At 34.9% G+C, this 20831-nt stretch overlaps 1 protein-coding gene across 6 annotated transcripts in view; it reads left to right on the top strand.

Annotated features, from left to right (window-relative positions):
• Wdr59 (WD repeat domain 59) overlaps positions 1-20831 on the top strand; it is a 261127-nt gene that overhangs the window by 181817 nt on the left and 58479 nt on the right. For 3 of the 6 annotated variants that reach the window (XM_090397476.1, XM_090397475.1, XM_090397474.1), the window contains exon 21: positions 695-721. The exons of the other annotated variants lie outside the window; for them this stretch is intronic. In XM_090397476.1, the coding sequence (XP_090253602.1) occupies positions 695-721 (27 nt within the window). The remainder of the gene's footprint in view (positions 1-694; positions 722-20831) is intronic. 6 annotated transcript variants of the gene reach the window in all.

Raw genomic sequence — 20831 nt, 5'->3', positions numbered from 1 at the left:
AATATATTTAAATAGGTCTCTTGTTATTATTTTAAATATTGAGACAGAAAATGTTTCCGGATAAGATTCTAACTTGTTTGTGCAATGTTTAATGAAAATCTGCCAAATTTTTTGCAGTGTATTTGGAATCTAACATGAAGTGGATGTTCTCTTTCATTCATGTGTACAGAATACATTTACTGAAATCAAACCATTATTATTTTGTGACCCCTCCAAGGTGTCCAAAAATACATCGAGGGAGGGCACCTACTCTATAAATCTCCATCTCCACTACTTGATTAATAAAATAAACCATTAAAGTATTTTATATGTATATAGTTAAGCAATAAAATTAGCTGCAATATTGTAAACGAAGTTTAAAGGCAGATATTTTGCTTAAGATTTTATGGTGATCTATATTTTCTAGTTATTACTGGCTGTTATAAAATAACATTTATCAGTAGCATGTGATTCATTTTTTTCACTTTTGTTTTTAGATGCAGAAATACATATTTGCTTATTATCTTTATACATCTCTTATAATTCAGACATTCTGTTATGTATGTGGCATTACTTAGATATCCCTTTCATTACTGTGAATATAGAAAATAAATATTTGATTTATAAAATTAACAGCAATCCTTAACTATTTTTTTATGAAAAGTAATGTGAATGATGAGCCACATAGTAATTCAGGTGTTTATTACATTTGTAGCAACTTTCTGGAAAATGGTGGCTGAAGGTATGTTGGTGAGGTCTCCATGTTTTTTGTGTATGTCTGTATGCTTTCTTAATCTGGTCTCAGATTGATGAATCTGAATTGTTGTAGTTCAAAGAACTGTTTCAGTAATAATAAAAATCAGTATAAGAGAATGTTTTTTATTTTTATTTTTATTTATTTTTGCATGCTTTTTCCTTATTTGCTTTCATTTGTTTTTGTCTTAGAATTCCTCTAAGAATAGATGTTACATTGTTTTGTGGTTTTTCTTTAGAATAGATTCATTTTCTTCTCCTGTTTAAGGTCATTATTATATCTATTAACTAACCAAATGTGGTGTGGTTTTTGCTTGCTATATATATTTTGCTTTTAGTCTTTCTTGTGAAACTGGTTACAGTTGCACTATGTTTTACTTAGGTGCATTATTATATTCTGTCAAACTAGTTTCACGAATGTTAATGACTCGTATCTTTACTGTGCTTTTACTGGCATGTTTGCCTACTGTTTATTCAGCATGTAGTGGCTAGATAGTTGCTTGCTTGATTTATCCTTCAACTACAAAAAAAAAAAAAAAAAAAAAAAACTTTTAACATTGGACACATTTCTTCACATTATATCAAAAGCTTTACCTAAGGGTTAAAAAAAATGACGACCATAAATTTGATATGTATCCTGAATTCACTTCCTGTCATTTAAAAAAAAGTTTATAATTGACTGTGAAGAAATTGTGCCAGCAGAAAAGATAATAGCATGAAATATGCATGCTAATTTTTTTATATATATGTATTTCTAAGAAGTCCTGCTTATTGTATTTTGTTTCAGATGCAATTTTGCATATAAGCTATTTTATTTAGAAACGTCATTACATATAAATTTGTTTATATTATGAAATTATTTTTGATAAATATTTATTGTTATATATTTTGTTATGCTAGATATATTAAATGAATATTAATGAAAAGTCAAAATATTATTTAATGCTAAATATTTGATTTATTTGTAATATTATAAGTAAGCTCAAGTGAATCTTTATTATATGCTGTTCTTTTAATATATCTACTTCTTACCTGCTTTAATTTGCTTTAACCTGCTTTCATCGTTTTTACTGAAGTACCATACTTTTCAGATATATGAAAAGATCTTGTGTTTTACCATGTTTATGTGCATATTTATTTGCTATTTTATTACTTTCACACCCTCCATTGAGTCAGCAGACTCTTCGTGGAAGGTTTCACTCAACCAGCAACATATTGAACTTTAAAATCCTTCCATTCATGCACAAATTCTCCATGTAAAAAAATCTGTTCCTCACACCCTTCTTCACCATTCCTACACAACTTCTAGGGATGGCCTCTGGTTCTTCCCCTCAAGAATCTCTCTTTCTTTTTTATACCCTCTGTATTAATCTGATAAAATTCCCTCACTCACTAACTTAAACATCTGTTTTCCTCCTATCCGCTAAACTCTGTAATTTACATTCCTTTAACTCAGTGTTTCTCAACCTTTTTTGGATCATGCCCCACCTCAAGTCTCAAAGATCTTGATGCCCCCCCCAGCATAATAGTCAGCCAAGTTCCGAAAAAGTATAATACAAATATGTATAAATATGTACATGTACATTTTCTAATTGCCCCCAAAATATTCAAATTGGCCCCCCCCGTGGGCGTGTGCCCCACGTTGAGAAACACTGCTTTAACCTCTTTCTGTTGCCACCATTAGGAGTCCAAATATTGCCTTACTCATCTCTAGACTCTTCTAATATTTCCACGTCACATTGAAAACTAGATGACCAAATCTGAGCACAGTAGTCCAAGTGTGATCTGATCAGATCATTGATAAGAAAGTGGCACAGCCACCTTCTTATCCCAGCATGTTATGTCAGTGTACTCCTTATCCCTTTTGCAGCTAAGTGTGAGAGGCATTTCAGATGCCTATGTGTTAATGTATTAGAAACGTTGTTTCGAGGCAGCTTGCACTTCAAGCGCTATGCATGCTTAAGCATGTTAATGCTCATGCATATACATGATTATGCTTGCATAGCACTCAAAGTGTGAGTTGCCTTGACATGTTTAATCTTATTTTGTTCTTTTATTTCCTTGAAGTGCAAGTTGGGTACCACTTCAGTAGACTAGTGAAATGAAACAGACAAGACTGGAAGATTGCTGTTGATTGCTTCAGCATTACCAGAGGGAAGGCAATGCTTTTCTTTACAAAACTATGACCGGGAACAAAAGTTGTGTATGCGATTTTTTTTATTATGCGACTCCCACCCAGGAATGGTTATAAATTGATAGTACATTAGTACCATTAAATGAGCACAGGACTTTTAAAAAATGTTTTTACATAGTTTATTTTTTTACATAATACAGAAATCCTGCATGAAACATGTAGAAAAGTTGCATGTTTAGAGAATAAACGTGCAACTTTTTAAAACCACTTCAGTCATCAGTAAGTCAGCGGAGTGGTCTTGTGCTAAGCAGTCAAATTCATCTTCTACCTAGAGACAATTACAAATGTCTATAACTATAGTGGGATTTGAAACTTTTCACTGTTGGAGAGCTAGCATGTTCTCCACTCAGCCAACCAAGCTGATATTATTACCCAAAATGAAAATTCAGTCTGTGGAATGGGTATCCTGCTTTTGAAGACCAAAAAAAGTTTATATAACTCGCCCTTCTGCTAGAAAATGCAGACTGACTGTCTTCTGAAACAAGAAAAGTTTATTCACCAGGGCTGTGTGGTAAAAGAGATTATATTAAATTCACAAAGTTATGTGAACACCTTGAGAAAATTGAAATAATGAATTAATCATGTTTGTGCCAAAGACCATCCATGGCTTTTGCAGCATTGACACATGTGAGGCTGCATACAACTGCATTTACTTCAGTAATTATTAAAGATATCTGTTTTGAACTTATGGAATAACTAGCCTGGATTTAGCACCATTAGACTTCTGGTGATTTCTTAAATTGACATATCTAAAGGATATTAATTTTAAAAATGACAAGTATGTCAAAACAAAGGTGAGGAAATAATTCCAAAAACAACCTGAAGAGTTATTACATTGGCTTTGTAAAACTTGGAGAAAATGTATCAAAAGGAGAGAGATTACATTGAGAATAGTGTATGAAAATAAACTTCAAATTATCTTTTATTTTATTTTTTTTTTTATTTCATTGACATATCCCTTTTGGGTGGAAAACTATCACAGAGGCTTTACTTTTAGAATGCCCTCCATAAGAGAATTTTCTGTAGAGTTTTCAGAGGAAAAAAATATTAACAGATTAGTTGAAATAATCATAATCAGACATTTCTGTCCACTTCTGGATGAAGGCCTTTCCCAAAGTCCTCCATTCTGTCCTATCCTGAGCTTTCCTCTTTCACTGAATCTGAGTGAATCTCTTTAATTTCATCTTCTCATTGTCTCTTTGGTCTTGTAATTCTTTATATCTCTGGGGCACCATTCAGATATCCTTGTTCATTTTGAGTGTTACTTCTTGCAATGTGACCTGCCTTCGACACTTCAATCCTTTAATAGCTGTTATGAATTCTCTCACCCTGTTCTGAGCGCTAACCCAAGTATTGCTCTTTTTGTCTTGAAATGTAATGTTTTTGCACACTTTTACTAGGCAAGAAATTATATTCTTGTTTTAATCCTTATATAATCATGAACAAGCAAATGTGTTTGTCATGAGGTATCTTCATGACTTGGCTACTTTTCTGTGGAGGCTGTTGACTTTATATCGGTTTGTCTCACTATCCCATAATGCACAGCCCCCCTTTCAGATGTGTATATAGCTGTGCATTGTGGAAAGGATTACTCTGGCTAGTTTAAGATCTCTATTGTGGTCTCAGCAGTAGATACCATAAGATACATAAGGCATACAAGCATATTATTAAAAATACTTAGGAGAGATGGTTTGTAGAAAATTTTTTGGCTTGGTCAGAAAGTAAACTATACTTAACCAGTTGTATTCTTGTTTTAATCTTTTATCCAAGCATGAACAAATAAATATTTACACAGGCTTGGATAAAGGCATAAAGTTGTGAAGTACTTGCACAACTTTGTGCCTTAGTAACCATATTAAATTTTAAACCAAGAAATCACACAAGTTGAGTCTCCAGGGCATATGTTTTGTGGTTGATCCATCTATCAATGTCACTTCCATTTCCACATGTGCGGTCTGTGCATTGTCTTAAAGCTAAAACCATTATCTTTTCAAGAATGTTTTTGTGTATTACAAAATAAGTGTGCATAATGTTCACCAATCAGGCTTTCCTTCTAAGGTAATCAGTACTGGAAAAATCATACCTCTGAAAAAAAAACTATATTCTTTTTTTTTTCTTTTTTTTCCCCCTTCCATACGAAGGTATCATGTTCTTGGTAGAGGCCAGTTTTTGTTTCCAAAAACTTGATCACTATTTCAATTCTGAACAGTAATGGCAAATTCCAGACTGATCATAGGTGAGAAAAAAATAAGCTTTGTTCAGAATTTCACTGGCAGGTTGTTGTGCATATTTATTTTTGTTCATCACTGACATAACAAGGAACCATCTTGTATATACTCAAATCATATATAATTTGATTATAGAAAACTGATTAATTTTTTCTAGCCACCTGGTTTGCTTTCTCAATAGTCAAATCTGTAATGGCTTTGCTTGGTCTCATCAACCTATGTTTTCTTCCTGTCTTTAAAATAATTCCACTTTCTTGAATACCCTTATTCTTCCTCACAATTGCTTCTGTTCCATGGTCATTCTGAAAACATTTGAACACTCTCTAGTTTCAAAGAACGGTAAAAAATCGAAATACAGAAATATGTAAGGTTTGGGTTGTTCAAATGTTCCAGAAACTCTACAAGTTTCATCCAGAATTTTTTTTACAAACACTTGGTAATTTCGACACCATGGTGTCTGTTCACTTAAGTAGTAGTAACATGTTGAAACTTGGGAGGTCCAAATTGGGCACCCTGTACTTTTCATCTCGAAAATACTATAGCTAAAAGCACAAAACAAAACATTTGTTACGTTACTGATTCATTAAATATCAAGTCACAAGTTCATGCATGTGTCTTATTGACTAAAGCTACAACAGAGTAGTGCTTATTATACTTGCCAAGAAATTATATTCTTCTTTAATCCTTTACCCAAATCTAAGCAAACAAAGTTTGCATGTGGAGTATCTTCATGATAATCATGAAGATACTCCACATGAACAACGTCTGTGATACAAGTAGCGTAGTATTACAGAGGTTGTTGACTTCATATCAATTGTTTTAGCCCATAAAGGATTCACAGAGAATACAATTTCTTGGCAAGTATAATTTAACTAAGTGAAAAAACTTTCTCTGTGATCCAGAATATTTTATTAATAAGGTGGTACACCTTTTATGTGTATATATATTTAACAGATAATAAAAAAGATGAGATACATGCAATGAGTGAGATCGCGTTGTTGAACGGAGCGATACATAGAGCAAAGTGGCAGCTAGAGTGTATGCACAAATGTCTACCGAGTGTACCAGCCAATAATAAAAAGTATGATAGGAAAAATAAGAGTATGATTGTGACCATAAACAAAATGAAGGAGCGAGTGCTGTTTGGAGATTCGTTAGTACGAGGTGTGTTAGTAGAGGATTTGACAAAATCATACCAACCTGGTGCAACCATCAAGGATGTAAGTGAGTCTATTAGAGAGCAAAAGGAAAGGGTGAAAGAAATGATAGTTGTGGCAGGTACGAATGATTTAAAAGGAGATAAAATGGAAATGATAGAGGACCTGAATGAATTGTTTGAGGTAGCAAAAGAAAAAGAGTGAGAGAGTTAGGATGATTAGTCTTTTGCCTCGGTATGACAGTGAAGCGTTTAGGGCCATAATTGCAAATGACTTTATGCGTGGGTTATGCATGACAAGTGCTGTGGAATTTGTGGACGTGTGGAGTGAGTTCAATGGGCAAAAGGATCTATATAAGATGAATGGTTTCCATTTGAATGGATTTGGTGTAAGGAGACTTGAAAAAGTGTTGTTGAATGAAGTGGATGTGCAGAATCAGGGAAACTAGATTTATTAAGGGGGGGGTAGATATGCAGACCTTAGGGAGGCAGTTGAGTGTATGAATGAGTATAATATTCCCAAGCGAATAAGGACAACAAATCAGAATGGAATAGTTAGTATAAGGCATCAAGGTAGGGATGGGGCTAACAGGGATCTGCAATTCATGTACACTAATGCTAGGAGTATTAGGAACAAGAAGGAAGAATTTTTAGCCTTGGTTGGCACTTCCAGACCAGAGGTTATTGGCATTAGTGAAACATGGCTGACTGTAGATGATATAGCTAGTGGTATTGAATGTGATGGGTATAGTGTGTTCAGGAATGACAGGAAGAATAAAATGGGGGGGAAGAGTATTGTTGATGATAGCTGATGAGCTGCAACCAAGGAGAATAGAAGTTGAATTGCAGGATAGAGAAAAGAGCACATTTGAGGCCATTTGGTGTGAGATTGTGGCTAGCAGAACTAAATATACAATCGGGTGCTGCTATAGACCAGGTGATGGAAAAGATGGTGGTGACAGTATGCACAAGCAAATAGAAGAAACGAGTGGAAGGAGGGTAATTATTATGGGAGATTTCAACTATGGTCGCATTGATTGGAGCGAGGAGAGGACACACGGGAGGAAGGAATTGGATTTTATGCAGTTATTAAGGGATAACTATTTGCGACAGCATGTAATGGAAAATACTAGGGGTCAGAGAGTGCTTGACCTAGTAATTGCATCTGAGGATTTAGCTGTAACTAATATGACCACATTGCCATCAATTGGTGAGAGTGATCATAGGGTCTTGACTTGGGAGGTGGCTAAAGGTGCGGAATTTACAATTAAGACAGGGTATGTGTGGAATTATCGGGCTGGTAAGTATGACAAGCTTAGGAGTTTGATTGGTTCAGTGCCATGGCATGTACAACTGCAAGGGCTAGAAGTTGATAGTGCATGGGAGGTGATTAAGAAGTGTTTGCATGAAGCAATGGCTGACTGTATACCTAGAGTCCGAATAATAAATCAAGTAGGGGTTAAATGGATGAATAACACCATTAAGCTTGAGCTGCAAAAAAAGAAACAACTATGGATAATTTAAGGATTTAAGGATAAAGGTGACCGGCAAGCACATGAACGGTATAAAATGCGGGCCAGAAGGGTAACGAATGTGGTAAGAAAAGCAAAAAAGGATTACGAAAGAACGTTGGCCATGCAGGCTAAAGAGAATTCTAAACAGTTTTTTCGATATGTTGCAAGTAAAAGAAAAAATGTATATGGCAGAATGATTTTAAAGAATGCCGATGGAAGGGAAGTCATCTAATCAGTTGATATAGTTGAGTTACTTAGCGAGCACTTTGCAAGAATATATCATCCAGGTGGTGACATTGCAGAAATGAATGAACTAATAGATTATACGGGAATTGTGGTGAATGAAGTGGAGGTGAGTAGTCTATTGCATAACCTCAATGTCAATACATCTGTGGGATCGGATGGTATACCAGCTCGTGTTGTACGTGAAGCAGCTAAAGAATTGTCAGTACCCTCGACCATTTTGTTTAATTTGAGTCTCAGGTCTGGGATAGTCCCGAGAGGGTGGAAAGAGGGGAAAATAGTTCCACTGCATAAAGGAGGTTCCAAGACTGCTGTTGTAAATTACCAACCGATTAGCATATCAGGAATCGTTGTCAAGGTCTTGGAGAAATTAGTCAAGAAAAGAATACAGGATTGAATAGATGAAAATGGGATACTGTATGGGGGACAACATGGTTTTGTGAAAGGTAGATCATGCCCCAGTAACTTGCTGACGTTTTATAACACAGTGATGGCTGAACTGGATAAGGGTAATGGGTTTACAGTGATTCTACTGGACCTTGCCAAGGTCTTTGACAGGATATCACATGGAACTCTAATCATTAAACTGGAGCAGATGGGGATAGATATAGGGTTGGTGAGATGGATAGGAGGGGGTGGTTGATGGAGAGATACCAGAGAGTGGTTTATTCAAGAGTTGAGTCCAAAAGATGGCTTGTGACGAGTGGTGTGCCGTAGGGTTCTGTTCTTGGACCACTACTTTTCAATTTGTTCATCAATGATATAGGAAAGGATCTGAGAGGAAGTGTTCACTTGTTTGCTGATGATGCAAAGTTAGGTAGAGCAATTGTGAGTGCACAGGATGTCAAAATTTTGCAGGATAGTTTGGAGGACTGGGCCAGGGAAAACGGATGTCAATTTAATTTGGCAGAGTGTAAGGTTATGCATTTTGGGGTGAAAAGATTAGCAGCAGTATATCACATTGGTGGAACCGTACTCCAGGAGATTGATGAGGCCAGGGATTTGGGAGTGTTGGTGGATAGGGAATTGAAGTTTAGGGGGCACATTGCAAAAGTGGCTAAATCAGCTCATCAAATCACTTGGCTTCTGAAAAATACTTTAACAAGCAGAGACAAACAAGTTATTGTTCCTCTGTATCGAGCCTTGATAAGACCCCATCTAGACCACTATGCCAAGATATGGGCACCAGGGTTTCTTCTTGATGGGGAGGAGGTGGAGAGGATCCAGTGACCAAGATGATAGCAGGTCTGTGGAATGAACCTTATAAGAACAGGTTGAAGATTTGTGGGTTGCAAAAATTGGTCGATAGGCAGAAAAGGGGTGATATGATTGAGACATTCAAATTACTGAAAGGTTTCTATAAGATTAATCCAGAAGATATTTTTGAGAATAGGACTGGTGGTGGGAAGACTAGGGGCCATACATGGAAGCTGGGCAAGAATGTGGTTAGCAGGGGGGTTAGAGATAGGTTTTTTACTTGGAGAGTGGTGAATGAGTGGAATAAGCTGCCAGAGTCTGTTGTGGGTGCTATGACCATGAATGAGTTCAAGGCGAGGTATGATAGATACTGTGTGAATGTCGAATAGTTGTCTGTTGACTCCTTGGAGTTGCTCGGAATAATAATAATAATAATAATAATATATGGATAACGTATAACTACTGTATTGATTCTCTAACTTTGGTATCTTTACCTCTGCTCTTTGCTGTGTATATGACTGACATCCCATACACACACAGTTGCCACCACAACAGCACTATGTGCAGATGATCCTACAAGAATGATGTGCTCCCTCTCACCTACATTAGCAACTGAAAAACTGCAAAATTCGATTTTGGAACTGGAACAGTGTTCAAAAATGGCAAATTGATGTCATTGTAGACAAGAACAGTTCACAAGATGAGTATCCCCAAAGTTCAAGGTGGTAATGTTTGGCACTCTCATTCAATGACAATCAGTAGCCAAATACTCAGGGATACAACTAAATAATGAGCTTCACTTTACAACTCATGTCACTCATGTTTGCTCAAAAGCAAATACGGATAGGACAGCTATATCTGTTACTCAACTGCTATAGCTGGCTAAGCATGAAACTTAAACTACTTCTATACAAGATGTTGATCAAGCCAGTTCTGAAGTATGGCTCACTCACCTGTCATCACACAGCAGATTCAAATATATCTTAATCACTCAGCTTACCAAGCGCAAATGTATTCTCTTTCATACCTAAAATCTCTGATTCTTACTCTTTCCTCAAAATCTGTAAATTGTTACTAGCAAATAATGAGCCATTTGAGCCAGCTTTACCCCCCCCCCTCCAAATTCAATAGTTATTAGGATTATTTACTACTAAGGCTTATAGTGGGAGAGTAAATACATGGTTTGTTGCATTAAACTACATCTCTTAAAAATATTTGAATTGTGCTGAAATTTAGTATATGGTATCCATAGTGAAATATACTATTAATTTCATTTTCAATTGTCTGTTCAGATTCACTGCCTGCATAGAACAGTTGAAATGTCATTGTGTCATGTATCCTTCAATTCAGTTGGAAGGATCTCTGGATTTGAATCCCATCTAGAGTGCAAGGAACCTTTTATAAGTTTCCAAAATTGGAGTTTTTTCCCTGCCAAATGCAAAAAATTAACAGACATAATGCCCTCTTGGTCTTAGTTGACTTGATTTAATTCCAACCAATCCCAGGTGTCCAGTGGTTCAGAAAAAAAAATTTGATCTACCATTTCAAAATTTCCATATATAATTTTATTCTTGTTATTCTCTACCTTTCTACTGACATCATGTCAACTGTAAATTTTCTTATAAGTAATTTTATTACACTTTATGTGAATTTGGCATGCACTTCATTGGTAACTAAGCGTGAAAATTATTCTTGTTTACTTGAAATTGTATTTGTGATCAACAATTTACAGTGAGTAGCTCTTCAAGCCTAGAATTTTTTATTATTGGTTAATGGCTTTTAATGATTATTGTGCAATTATATTTTGATTTCAGAATTAAAAAGAATATTGGTAAAAATAATAGATGCAAAACCATGGCATCATATAAATGTATTGATTGACCATCTTATACTTTAATCCATAATCTTGTATACACTGTTGCACACAAAACCCATCAAACCATACATTAAACTCATTCAGTGTATCTGCATTTGCCACAATATCAGGCAATACATTCCACTCACCAGCTCATCATATTTATAGGTTGTTAACAAAATATTTTTTTATAACAGTTGTCACATTCACTTCGTGTACAATTCATGAACTGAATGTGACAACTGTTATATTCAGTTCATGATTTATATGGGTTGTTTATAAATTTATCAAATATTTTTTAATGGGAAAAACATTAACTTTTATGGTAAGTTATGACATTTGAAAACTGTCAGATTTTGCTGTTGCCAGATCTAGTCTTTTTTTTCTTCTTTTTTAGAGCAGTGATTATTTATAAAATTTGCTATGTTACTTAACAGGAGAGTGGATACGACATCATTGGCACGTGAAATAAAATAATTTACTTTGTTGACAGTTTTTTGTAATTATGAAAATTCATATATTTTTAGGACAGTGATTTAGAATGGTATCAGACATGTTATATAAAATACCTTTTGTTACACATTTTTGTTAACTAAATTTATTTTCCTGCCTCATTATTATTAGCAAGATGTTTTTATCATTCTCATCAACAGAACTTTGTGGTTGCTAGACAACAGCTAAGTTTGTTGACTATTGCTGATTTATAAAGTAGTCTGACGGGACATACAAAGTAAGACTATTGATAGAGAATATAAATTATTTCTTCCACCAGTGGGGAACATTTATATTTGTTTATTGATGAAATAATAGTAAAATAATATAAACATATGGATTTTAAGCAGTTTATCTTGATGGACCCCAGCAGATTTGATTATAAATTTTGGTTACTATAAAGAGCAGTTGGTTAGTATTTCACATTTACATTCCTGTAGGAAGAAATCAAATGAAAACTCAGTTTGAATTTAGTTTTAAGTCATTGCTGAATTGTGTAGCTGTATATGGAAATATGAAAACCATTCTGTATTTTTGACAATTTTTTTGCAAACTGAAATTTACTGTTACACTCGAAAAACATTGTTTTTAAGCATGCAGTGCTGTTTTTGTAAATAAAAATGAAAATTGTCTGCTGAAAGCATTATCCAAATAGTATAGGGTTTCTTGTGATTTCTAATTAAAATACAAATATTTCTCTGATGTTTCTGATTATTGATAATACATGTTCATTGGTACCATTGATAACTGTTTAAATCCATTTGGTATGGTTTCACATTAAAGTAGCTCAGCCAAAGAGACAGTGTTCCTTGTAGGGTAGGCAGTGATAGTAACAATATGGTCAAGGTTGATCATTGTGAGATCAACCTTGGATAGTTGCTAGGGATATGTGGAATATAAGGAGAGAAATGGTTTATTATTAAAAGAAGAGCCATAAGGCTTCATTTCGGCAATGTAAAATTACATAGGCAAAGTGGATACTAGATCCAACATTATTTCAAAGCTGTATGTTTGTGGAAATTATGAAAGTTTTAATACAATCCTTGGTATCTTTGAGTTGCCTTAGCTTGTACTAATTAAAAGACACAGGCGCTGTTTACTAGTGCATTTGATAAAAGTTTCATAAATGCACTAGTAATAGGTGAATATATGGACACTTGAGCAGTGCCCATGTCTTTTAAGTAATGCAAGCTAAGGCAACTCAGAGATAGTGAGGATTGTATTCTTGTAAGCTCTCAGGTCAACTTATGAAACTTTCATAGTTTCTACAAACATTTGGCTTTGAAATAATGTTGGAGTTTTGCCTATGGTATTTTCTTATTTTTATGAATTTTGGTTATGACCATGATCAACTCCTAGGTTGTATTGCTATTTATAGATGGCACTTTGCATTGGAATTTCATTGGGCAATAGGTTACTTACAAGATATTATATATCACTACCTGATATGTATCCAGTGCTTTTTTTCTGGGAAAAAAGGTGCCGGTACTCACCATGAAGATGTTATTACAGCAACTTCCACACTTTTAACATCTCCTCCGATATACCCTCATTGTCTCTAGCTCGTTTTTGCTTTTGGTATCAACTGCAGAATGATGACCTCGGAGTTCACATGAGTTCACATATTTGCTAGGGTTGAACTGAGTGAGAGGAGGTCCTACTATCCCGACGAACATTGCAGAAGTTGTCCGTACAAACAGAGATGACCTAAATGAATATAGAACTGATAAACTGATATTGGAAGCAATTGGAAGTGAACACAACTTCCTGTTTCTGGTTGCGTACCAACCTATGAAACAGGAAAGCAAGGTACCAACTTATGAGTAACCAAAACTGAAAATTGAATTCTTGAACACAGTACCATCTACTGGAATATTTATAATACATTTTGCTGTCAATAAATCGCAAATTTTTAAAAACTTAAGAAAAAAGGTGCCGGTACTGCGTACTGTTGTGTACCGCCAGTAAAAAAGCACTGTATGTATCCTCAGTGGTTGTACTATATAATTATATCTACATTATTACTAGCTTCTTATCAACAGTTTTTTTTTAATCGTATTGTTAGATCTTACAATTTGAGTTTTCAAGGAACTATTAATTACATCAATCCACCTAAATCTTGGTTTTCCTCTGGTTCCTTTTCTTGTCATTCTGACTTCTCTCTTGTTAACCTTTCCATTCCTATTCTGTTAAGTGATGAAACTACTTTAGATTAACTATTCTGAAATATTCTTCACTATTGATGATGTCAAATGTTTTTATATTGTTTCCAGGGAGTCAAGTAGGCTATATATCACATACATCAGCTATCATAACTTCCCTTAAACTCATTTACACTTGATGCACTCACCACTTCAATAAGCAAATTGTCCACTCAGGCACTGCTCTTTTCTTAACCATACACAAACTTATTTAACGTCCAAGAATGCTCCCATATAACAAATTTCATCAGCTGATATCCTCTACCAGCCGTCCAGAAGATTGTAGACCTCTCTCATATCACCTCTCTTTTTCAATTGCTTACCTGTGCCTGCAGTCCACACACACACACACGCTTTATCTGCCCTCATAATTTTCTTCTTCAGCTTAATGAACCTCTAAGGTTCTTTGCTGCATATATTAACTTCTTCCATTCCTTTATATCTTAATCCTGAGATTCTCATCTCAGTTAAGTTTTTTGGGGTATTATCCTACCAAAGCTTCCACAGTCTGCCTCTAGGTTGCTTTCTATCATGCTTCATCTTGAATTCTTATTTAGCCATTCTCTCCTCATCCATTCTTTCCATATGTCCAATCCATCTCAATCTTCGTGCTCTAATTTCATCAACCAGAAGTGGGGATCTAAAAAGTTCATATAGTTCTTGATTATGTTGTCATTCACCTGCTGTGTTATCTCTTACAGATCCATTGACTTTTCTGAGAATTTTATTTTCAAAGGCATCTTAGTCTGTTGTGCTCCAGATTTCTGCTTGATATAAAACAATAGGCCTAATGATTGTCTTGTATATAATACTGCTTGATAGAATTTTGGAAGATAGTAAATGACGTAGTGAATGATAAGATCTATTGGTGGCATTTGTTCTAGCTTTTATTTCTGTACTAATTTTATTATCTTGAGTAATCAGTGTTCCAAGATATTTGAAGGAAGTAATCAATGGTAAACTGTTCATTTTCTGCTTGATTGTGATTTCTGCATGCATTTAAATATTCAGTTTTATCCTGCTTGATTTGTAATCCTAGTTGTTCAGCAGCGATTTTGAGTTTTCTAAATGTTGTTCTAATGTTTTCAGCATTTTCTCCAACCAGGCATATTATTATTAAGAGAGACCTCCAGGGAGTCATAGACTCATCGAGGGAGGCGACTACCACACACACACACACCAGCTATCATACTTATTCTTCAATTCATTCACATTGCTTGCACTCACAACATCCAAAGGCAATCCATTCCAACCATGCACCACCCTCTGAGAAAAAAATCTAGCCTTCACACCCTTCTTGGTGGCCTTCATTCTCAGCTTCCAAGGATGCCCTCTCGTCTTTTCCCCACTCTCCATAAATTGAAAAATTCTATCAATAAGTCTCAATCATATCGCCCCTCTTTCTCCTGTTCGCTAGTGTCTGCAGTCTACAAATTCTCAATCTGTCTTCATAATCAGTATTCCACAATCCTGATATCATTTTTAAAACTTTCCTTTGTACTCTCTCCAATATATCAGAATCACAACAGAAACCATGGGACCAGAACCTGTGCACAATAGTCGAAGTGAGGTTTTATCAAGGCCTTGTAAAGAGGCAAAATAACATCCTTATCTTTACACGTGAACGTTCGTTTCAGCATTGCAATTATCCTTTGAGTTGTATTTGCAATTTCTGTTACATGGCCCCCTGAACTTCGACTTCCTGTCTATTAACACTCCAAGATCCCTAGCCTCATCAATTTCTTCTAGCTTAATCCCACCAATATAATATGACATTGGATATCTAATTATGCTGACATGTCCACAATTCTAGCCTATTCAAATCATTCTGCAAAGACTGCATATCAGCAGCATTCCTGATTACTCTACCTATCTTTGCATCATCAGTAAATAACCGTATGTCGCTTGTCAAATCCTTCCCAATATCATTAATGTACAGATTGAATAACAGTGGACCAAGCACTGATCCTTGTGGCATACCGCTTGTTACCTTAAACCAGGGGTTCCCAACCTTTTTGTTTCCTAGAGCACATTCTAAAATGCCGGGAGTGCGATGGGCACCATCCATTTTTTCAAGCAAATTTTTTGAATTCTTTTGTTAAATGAATACATACAAAGTTTACATTATAATCAAATGTTTTATTACTTAAAAGTTTACATTATATAAAAATGTAAATATATATATGTAAGTTAGTGTGATCTTTGGAATTGCATTTCATTGGCCAGTGCTTCATAATTAGGATAATATAATGATATTCCAGTTCTTGAACAATCACCAAGATGCTCATCAGTGAGTCATGATCTATATTTTAATTTTATGATATTCATGGTTGAAAACAATGATTCGCAAAGGTATGTGGAACCGAAAAACTATTTTATCTTGTACGCTGCTCTTTTTAAGAATGGAAACTTTTTTCTATCCACTAGATTCCAGAAGTTTTCATCTGTTATATGGGATTTTAACGTAATGTCATTCTGAAGATCCAAAATTTCTAGCTCCAGTTCTTCAGCATTTACTTGAACAAGCTTTGCAACACATGCAGCTATTTCCATTATATTTACTTGTCAAGTAAAAGGAAGGTCATTGGTTCGATGATATCTATGATTCCTGAAATCCTGAAATCTCTTTTCAAACTGTTCTTTAAGCACTTGAAGATGTTTAACAAATGGTGACAAGTTAAGTTCACTATCGCCTACCATTTTTTTTCATATTTGGGAAATGAACGGGAGTTCCCATCTGCAAATTTGATATCCACAAATCCAGTTTTGCTTTAAATGAGTTTACAGAGCCTATCATTTTAGCGACATGTCTATCTTTTCCTTGCAACTCCAAATTTAAAGAATTCAATTTTTTCCATGATGTCTGTGAGAAAACATAAATCCAACAGCCAGCAAAAGTCATTTAGTTCATCAAAATTTTCATTTTTGACGTGAAGATATTTTTTTATTTCTTCAATTAAGCTTAAAAATCTTGTAAGGACTTTACCTTTACTGAGCCAACGTACTTCAGTATGCAGGATGAGATCAGGTTCTTTATCTTCAGTGTCTTGCAATAGAGTCTTGAAAAGTCGGTGCTGCAAAGGGGCTGCTCGAATGGAGTTGATTATTTTTGTAACCACTTTCATAACATGTCCAAAGGGCAGTATTTTACTGCACAAAGCTTCCTGGTGGATATACAGTGGTAGGACATAAAGTTTGGAAATGAATGATCTTTCTTGCAGAGTGCAATAAAATCCATTGATATTACTGACCATTGCTGGTGCCTCATCAGTAGTTATCACAGACAGCTTGTACAAAGGCATATCTATCGACTTGGCGTATATTCTGAATGTATTATAAATATATTCACCCGTTGTTCGTCTTTTCATGGGTAATATTTTCAGTAGATCGTCTTTTACAGTGAAGTTACTAAATACCATTCTCACCATAACTGCTAACTGTGCTGTGTCTGATACATCTGTTGACTCGTCAAATTGTAAAGAGAACCAGTTACATATTTCCAAGTCACTTTTTAACTGAGTTTGTATGTCCATTGAAATTACATGTATTCTTCTTGTGATGGTGTTATTTGACAATTGTAAATCTTGTATTGCTGAGATAATCTCACGTTTGTTAGAAAATTCCTCAAATAAACAATCGGCACCAGTTAAAAATGCTTCTTTTAACAACTCGCCATCTTGGAACGGTTTTTTCTTCTTTGCGAGCATGTGAAAAATTTTTAAAGAAACAATGGTGGCATTTTTAGATGTTACCACATGTCTAGTGAAAACTGGCTGTTGGGCAGACAGGTTTGACTTTAGTTGATTTATTTTTTTTGGTCTTATTTCAGATTTAAGTGGATAATTCGTATTAAAAGTGGCATGCATTGTCTAGAAGTGACGTTCAACATTATGTTTTTTGGGAATTGCAACGCTACTGTTGCACAACAAACACAATTATCTTTAAAATTAATGAAACTATGTTTCCTTGAAGTCAGTGTTAAAATTATAGGTTTGTTGTCTTTTACTTGATTCAGTCATTTTAAGATTAAAAATCAAAATATTTCAAAATGAGTACAAGACACCATTAAAATTATGCACATATAACTAGCAACAGATGATGAACAACTTCGAATGCACGTCTACTTTACATTGTATGCGTTTAATACTCATCATGTGTCATTAACATATGCATCATCTAGCATGCCATGAATTGTTGCGTGATGTGCACGTGATTATTTCAAACTATACGGCACATGATTATTTCAAACTATACGGCACATGGTTGAACAGCGGCAGGCACACACAAATTGGTCGACGGGTGCCATGGTGCCCGTGGGCATAGGGTTGGGAATGCCTGCCTTAAACCTTGCAGACTGAGATCCCCATTATACCACTCTTTGATATCTGTCAGTCAGCCATCCTCTTATCCATGCTAATATTGTATAACCCAAACCCATTTTCTCCAATTTATGCAACAGTCTTCCATGCTGTATTCTGTCAAAAGCCAGCAAAATCCAAAAGTATCATGGTGTATCCATTCCCCTTGTCTAGTTCAGTGGTAACATTGTTATAGAATGTGAGCAAGTTGCTAAAACATGACCTTCCCTTAGTAAACCCATATTGTTCATTGCAAAGTAGAGATTCACTGTCAACCCATTTCTGAATGTGCACTCTAACCAATTTTTCCAAAATCTTCACTACCACTCCTGAGATACTAATTGGTCGATAGTTGGATACATCAGTCTTTGCACCGCCCTTATGCAATGGAATTACCATATATTCCTTCCATTCCTGTGGAATTTTCCCTGTTCTGAGACTCGTATTAAATATCCTGATCAAAGGAGTGGCCAGTTCAGCTGAACACTCTTTTAGCACACATGCTGATATTCCATCAGTCCCTATTGCTGAATTCTCATTCAATTTGTGCAACAGCTCTGATACCTCAGCCTCACACACCTGCATTTTCTTCATCTAGTTGAAGAGGTAACAATGAGCTCAATATTGTGTTCACCAGGTTGATATATCACCTGTATATTCTAATATTACTGTTTTGTATGTGTTATCTTTCACAGTTTCTTGAATACAAACCTGTCAAATTTGTATTCAAGAAGAAGCAAGGAGAGGCAAAAGGGCCTCTCCTTGCTTCAATACTGTCTTAATATCAAAGGTTCAGATCTAATACCATGCTTTGGCTGTACAAATTTTGATTAAACATATGAGGTATTCCTAGTTCATCTATCCCCCCCCCCTCCACCCTCCAAAGGCTTTTTCTATAAATGCTACCATATGCTTTTCTGAAGTCAATAAATAAAATATAGACTTGCAGATTATATTCCCTTTTTTTTCCTTCTATCATCTGTCTAAGGTAAAAAGTCCTAAGTGTAAAAATTTGGTCAGTATAACATTAGATAAAATGTTGTAGCCTGCTGACAGTGATATCTCCATGTAATTTTCACACTCATTTTCTTTCCCTTTTTATATACTAGAATGATTAATGATTCTTTCCATTCTGCAAGTCTCTTCTTTTTCCCATATTAAATTTACTTGCTTATATATGAGTGGTTAATTCACTTCTCCCATATTTAATGAGGTGGGCTCATTTCATCAATACCTGGTGCCTTGTTGTCTTGAGTTGATTCATACTTTTCTCTACTTCAGCTGATGAAGGTTTAAATATTTCTGGGTGAAAAGTATGATAAGTTGGCAGCAAAGGTTGGTCGATCGGTACAGCCTCTGCTACTAATGGCAAAAACTTAAGCAAGTTTGAGCGCAGTTAGTAGTTGGAAGGAGATCAATCGTTCGATGCTGTTGGTACACTCTCCCTCGATGAGTCTTTGGACTCCTGTAGGTGTCACATTATAATATAATATAAATATATAATATTCCATTTGAAAGACTAAGCAGATTCATCACAATTTAGGAGTTTGTTAAAATACTCTCTCCACCTTTTTGCTATTTCTTTTCTAGAAGCTAGCATTTGTCCATTGCTATTGTTGATTTTTGTTATTTCCATATGTTGGCCTGTGTTTTGTTTTTTAATTTCCTGGAAAAATTTTCTAGGATTATTTACTGTGTAAAATATTTCTGAATTTCTTCAATGTTCCCATAAAAATTTTCTTTTATGTTGTCTGATTATTTTATTGGCCTCCTTGCTGCTCTCTTTGTATCTCTGCATGTCATGCATATCAGATGGGTAATTAAGCCAAATGCTTCGTTTTTTTTTACTGTCAGTTCACATTCTTCATTAAACCATTTTTTTATGTTGTAATTTACTTTGAATTCCAATTTAGTTTTCTGCTGCTACTTTTATGCTATCCTTGATACGATTTTAGATGTTTCAGTATTTTCATTCTCTTCCAGCTGCATATTTTTCAATTTTTGTTTTAATTCACTTATTTTCTTCTCTCTTCAGTTTTGACTAGTTTATTAATATTGTATCTCAGTTGATTTGCATGTGCTGAAAATTATTTATTACTTATTTTAACCTTAAGAATAGTACTAATTAGAAAATGATCTCTATCACATTCAGCTCCTCTGAAGCTCCAAATATTCTGAATGCAATTCCTATGTCTTTTACTGATTATGGTCTATTTGATTGAATGTATGTCCATCAGGAGATTTCCATGTTTGTTTGTGTATATTCTTCCTCATAAACATAGTGCTGCTTCTTATTAATCCTCATAATTTACATTTCATAATTCCAATATCATCTTTGTCACTCTTTTCACTTTTTCCTCTGCTTCTTTATCACTTGGAACCCAGGAAACCAAATCTGCACAAGTAGTCCAAATGTAATCATATCAGTGCTTTGTAAAGAGGCAAAATGACTTCATTATCCTTACATTTCAGTGTTCATTTCAGCATCACAATTATCCACTGAGTTGTATTGCAATTTTTGCTATGTGACATTTGACCTTCAACTTTCTATACATCAGTTAAATAAATTTCATCAGTTTCTCCAAGCATAATCACAGTAATACAATATGGCATTGGAAATTTAATCATGCCAGAGTACATCACTTCTACACTTATAAACAT

This window comes from Typopeltis vanoorti, chromosome 9 (genome assembly GCF_054136105.1).
Source record: "Typopeltis vanoorti isolate ZY-2024b chromosome 9, IOZ_Tvanoo_1.0, whole genome shotgun sequence".
Classification (NCBI taxonomy): Eukaryota; Metazoa; Arthropoda; class Arachnida; order Uropygi; family Thelyphonidae; genus Typopeltis; species Typopeltis vanoorti.
This window is presented reverse-complemented; position numbering and strand designations above follow the sequence as displayed.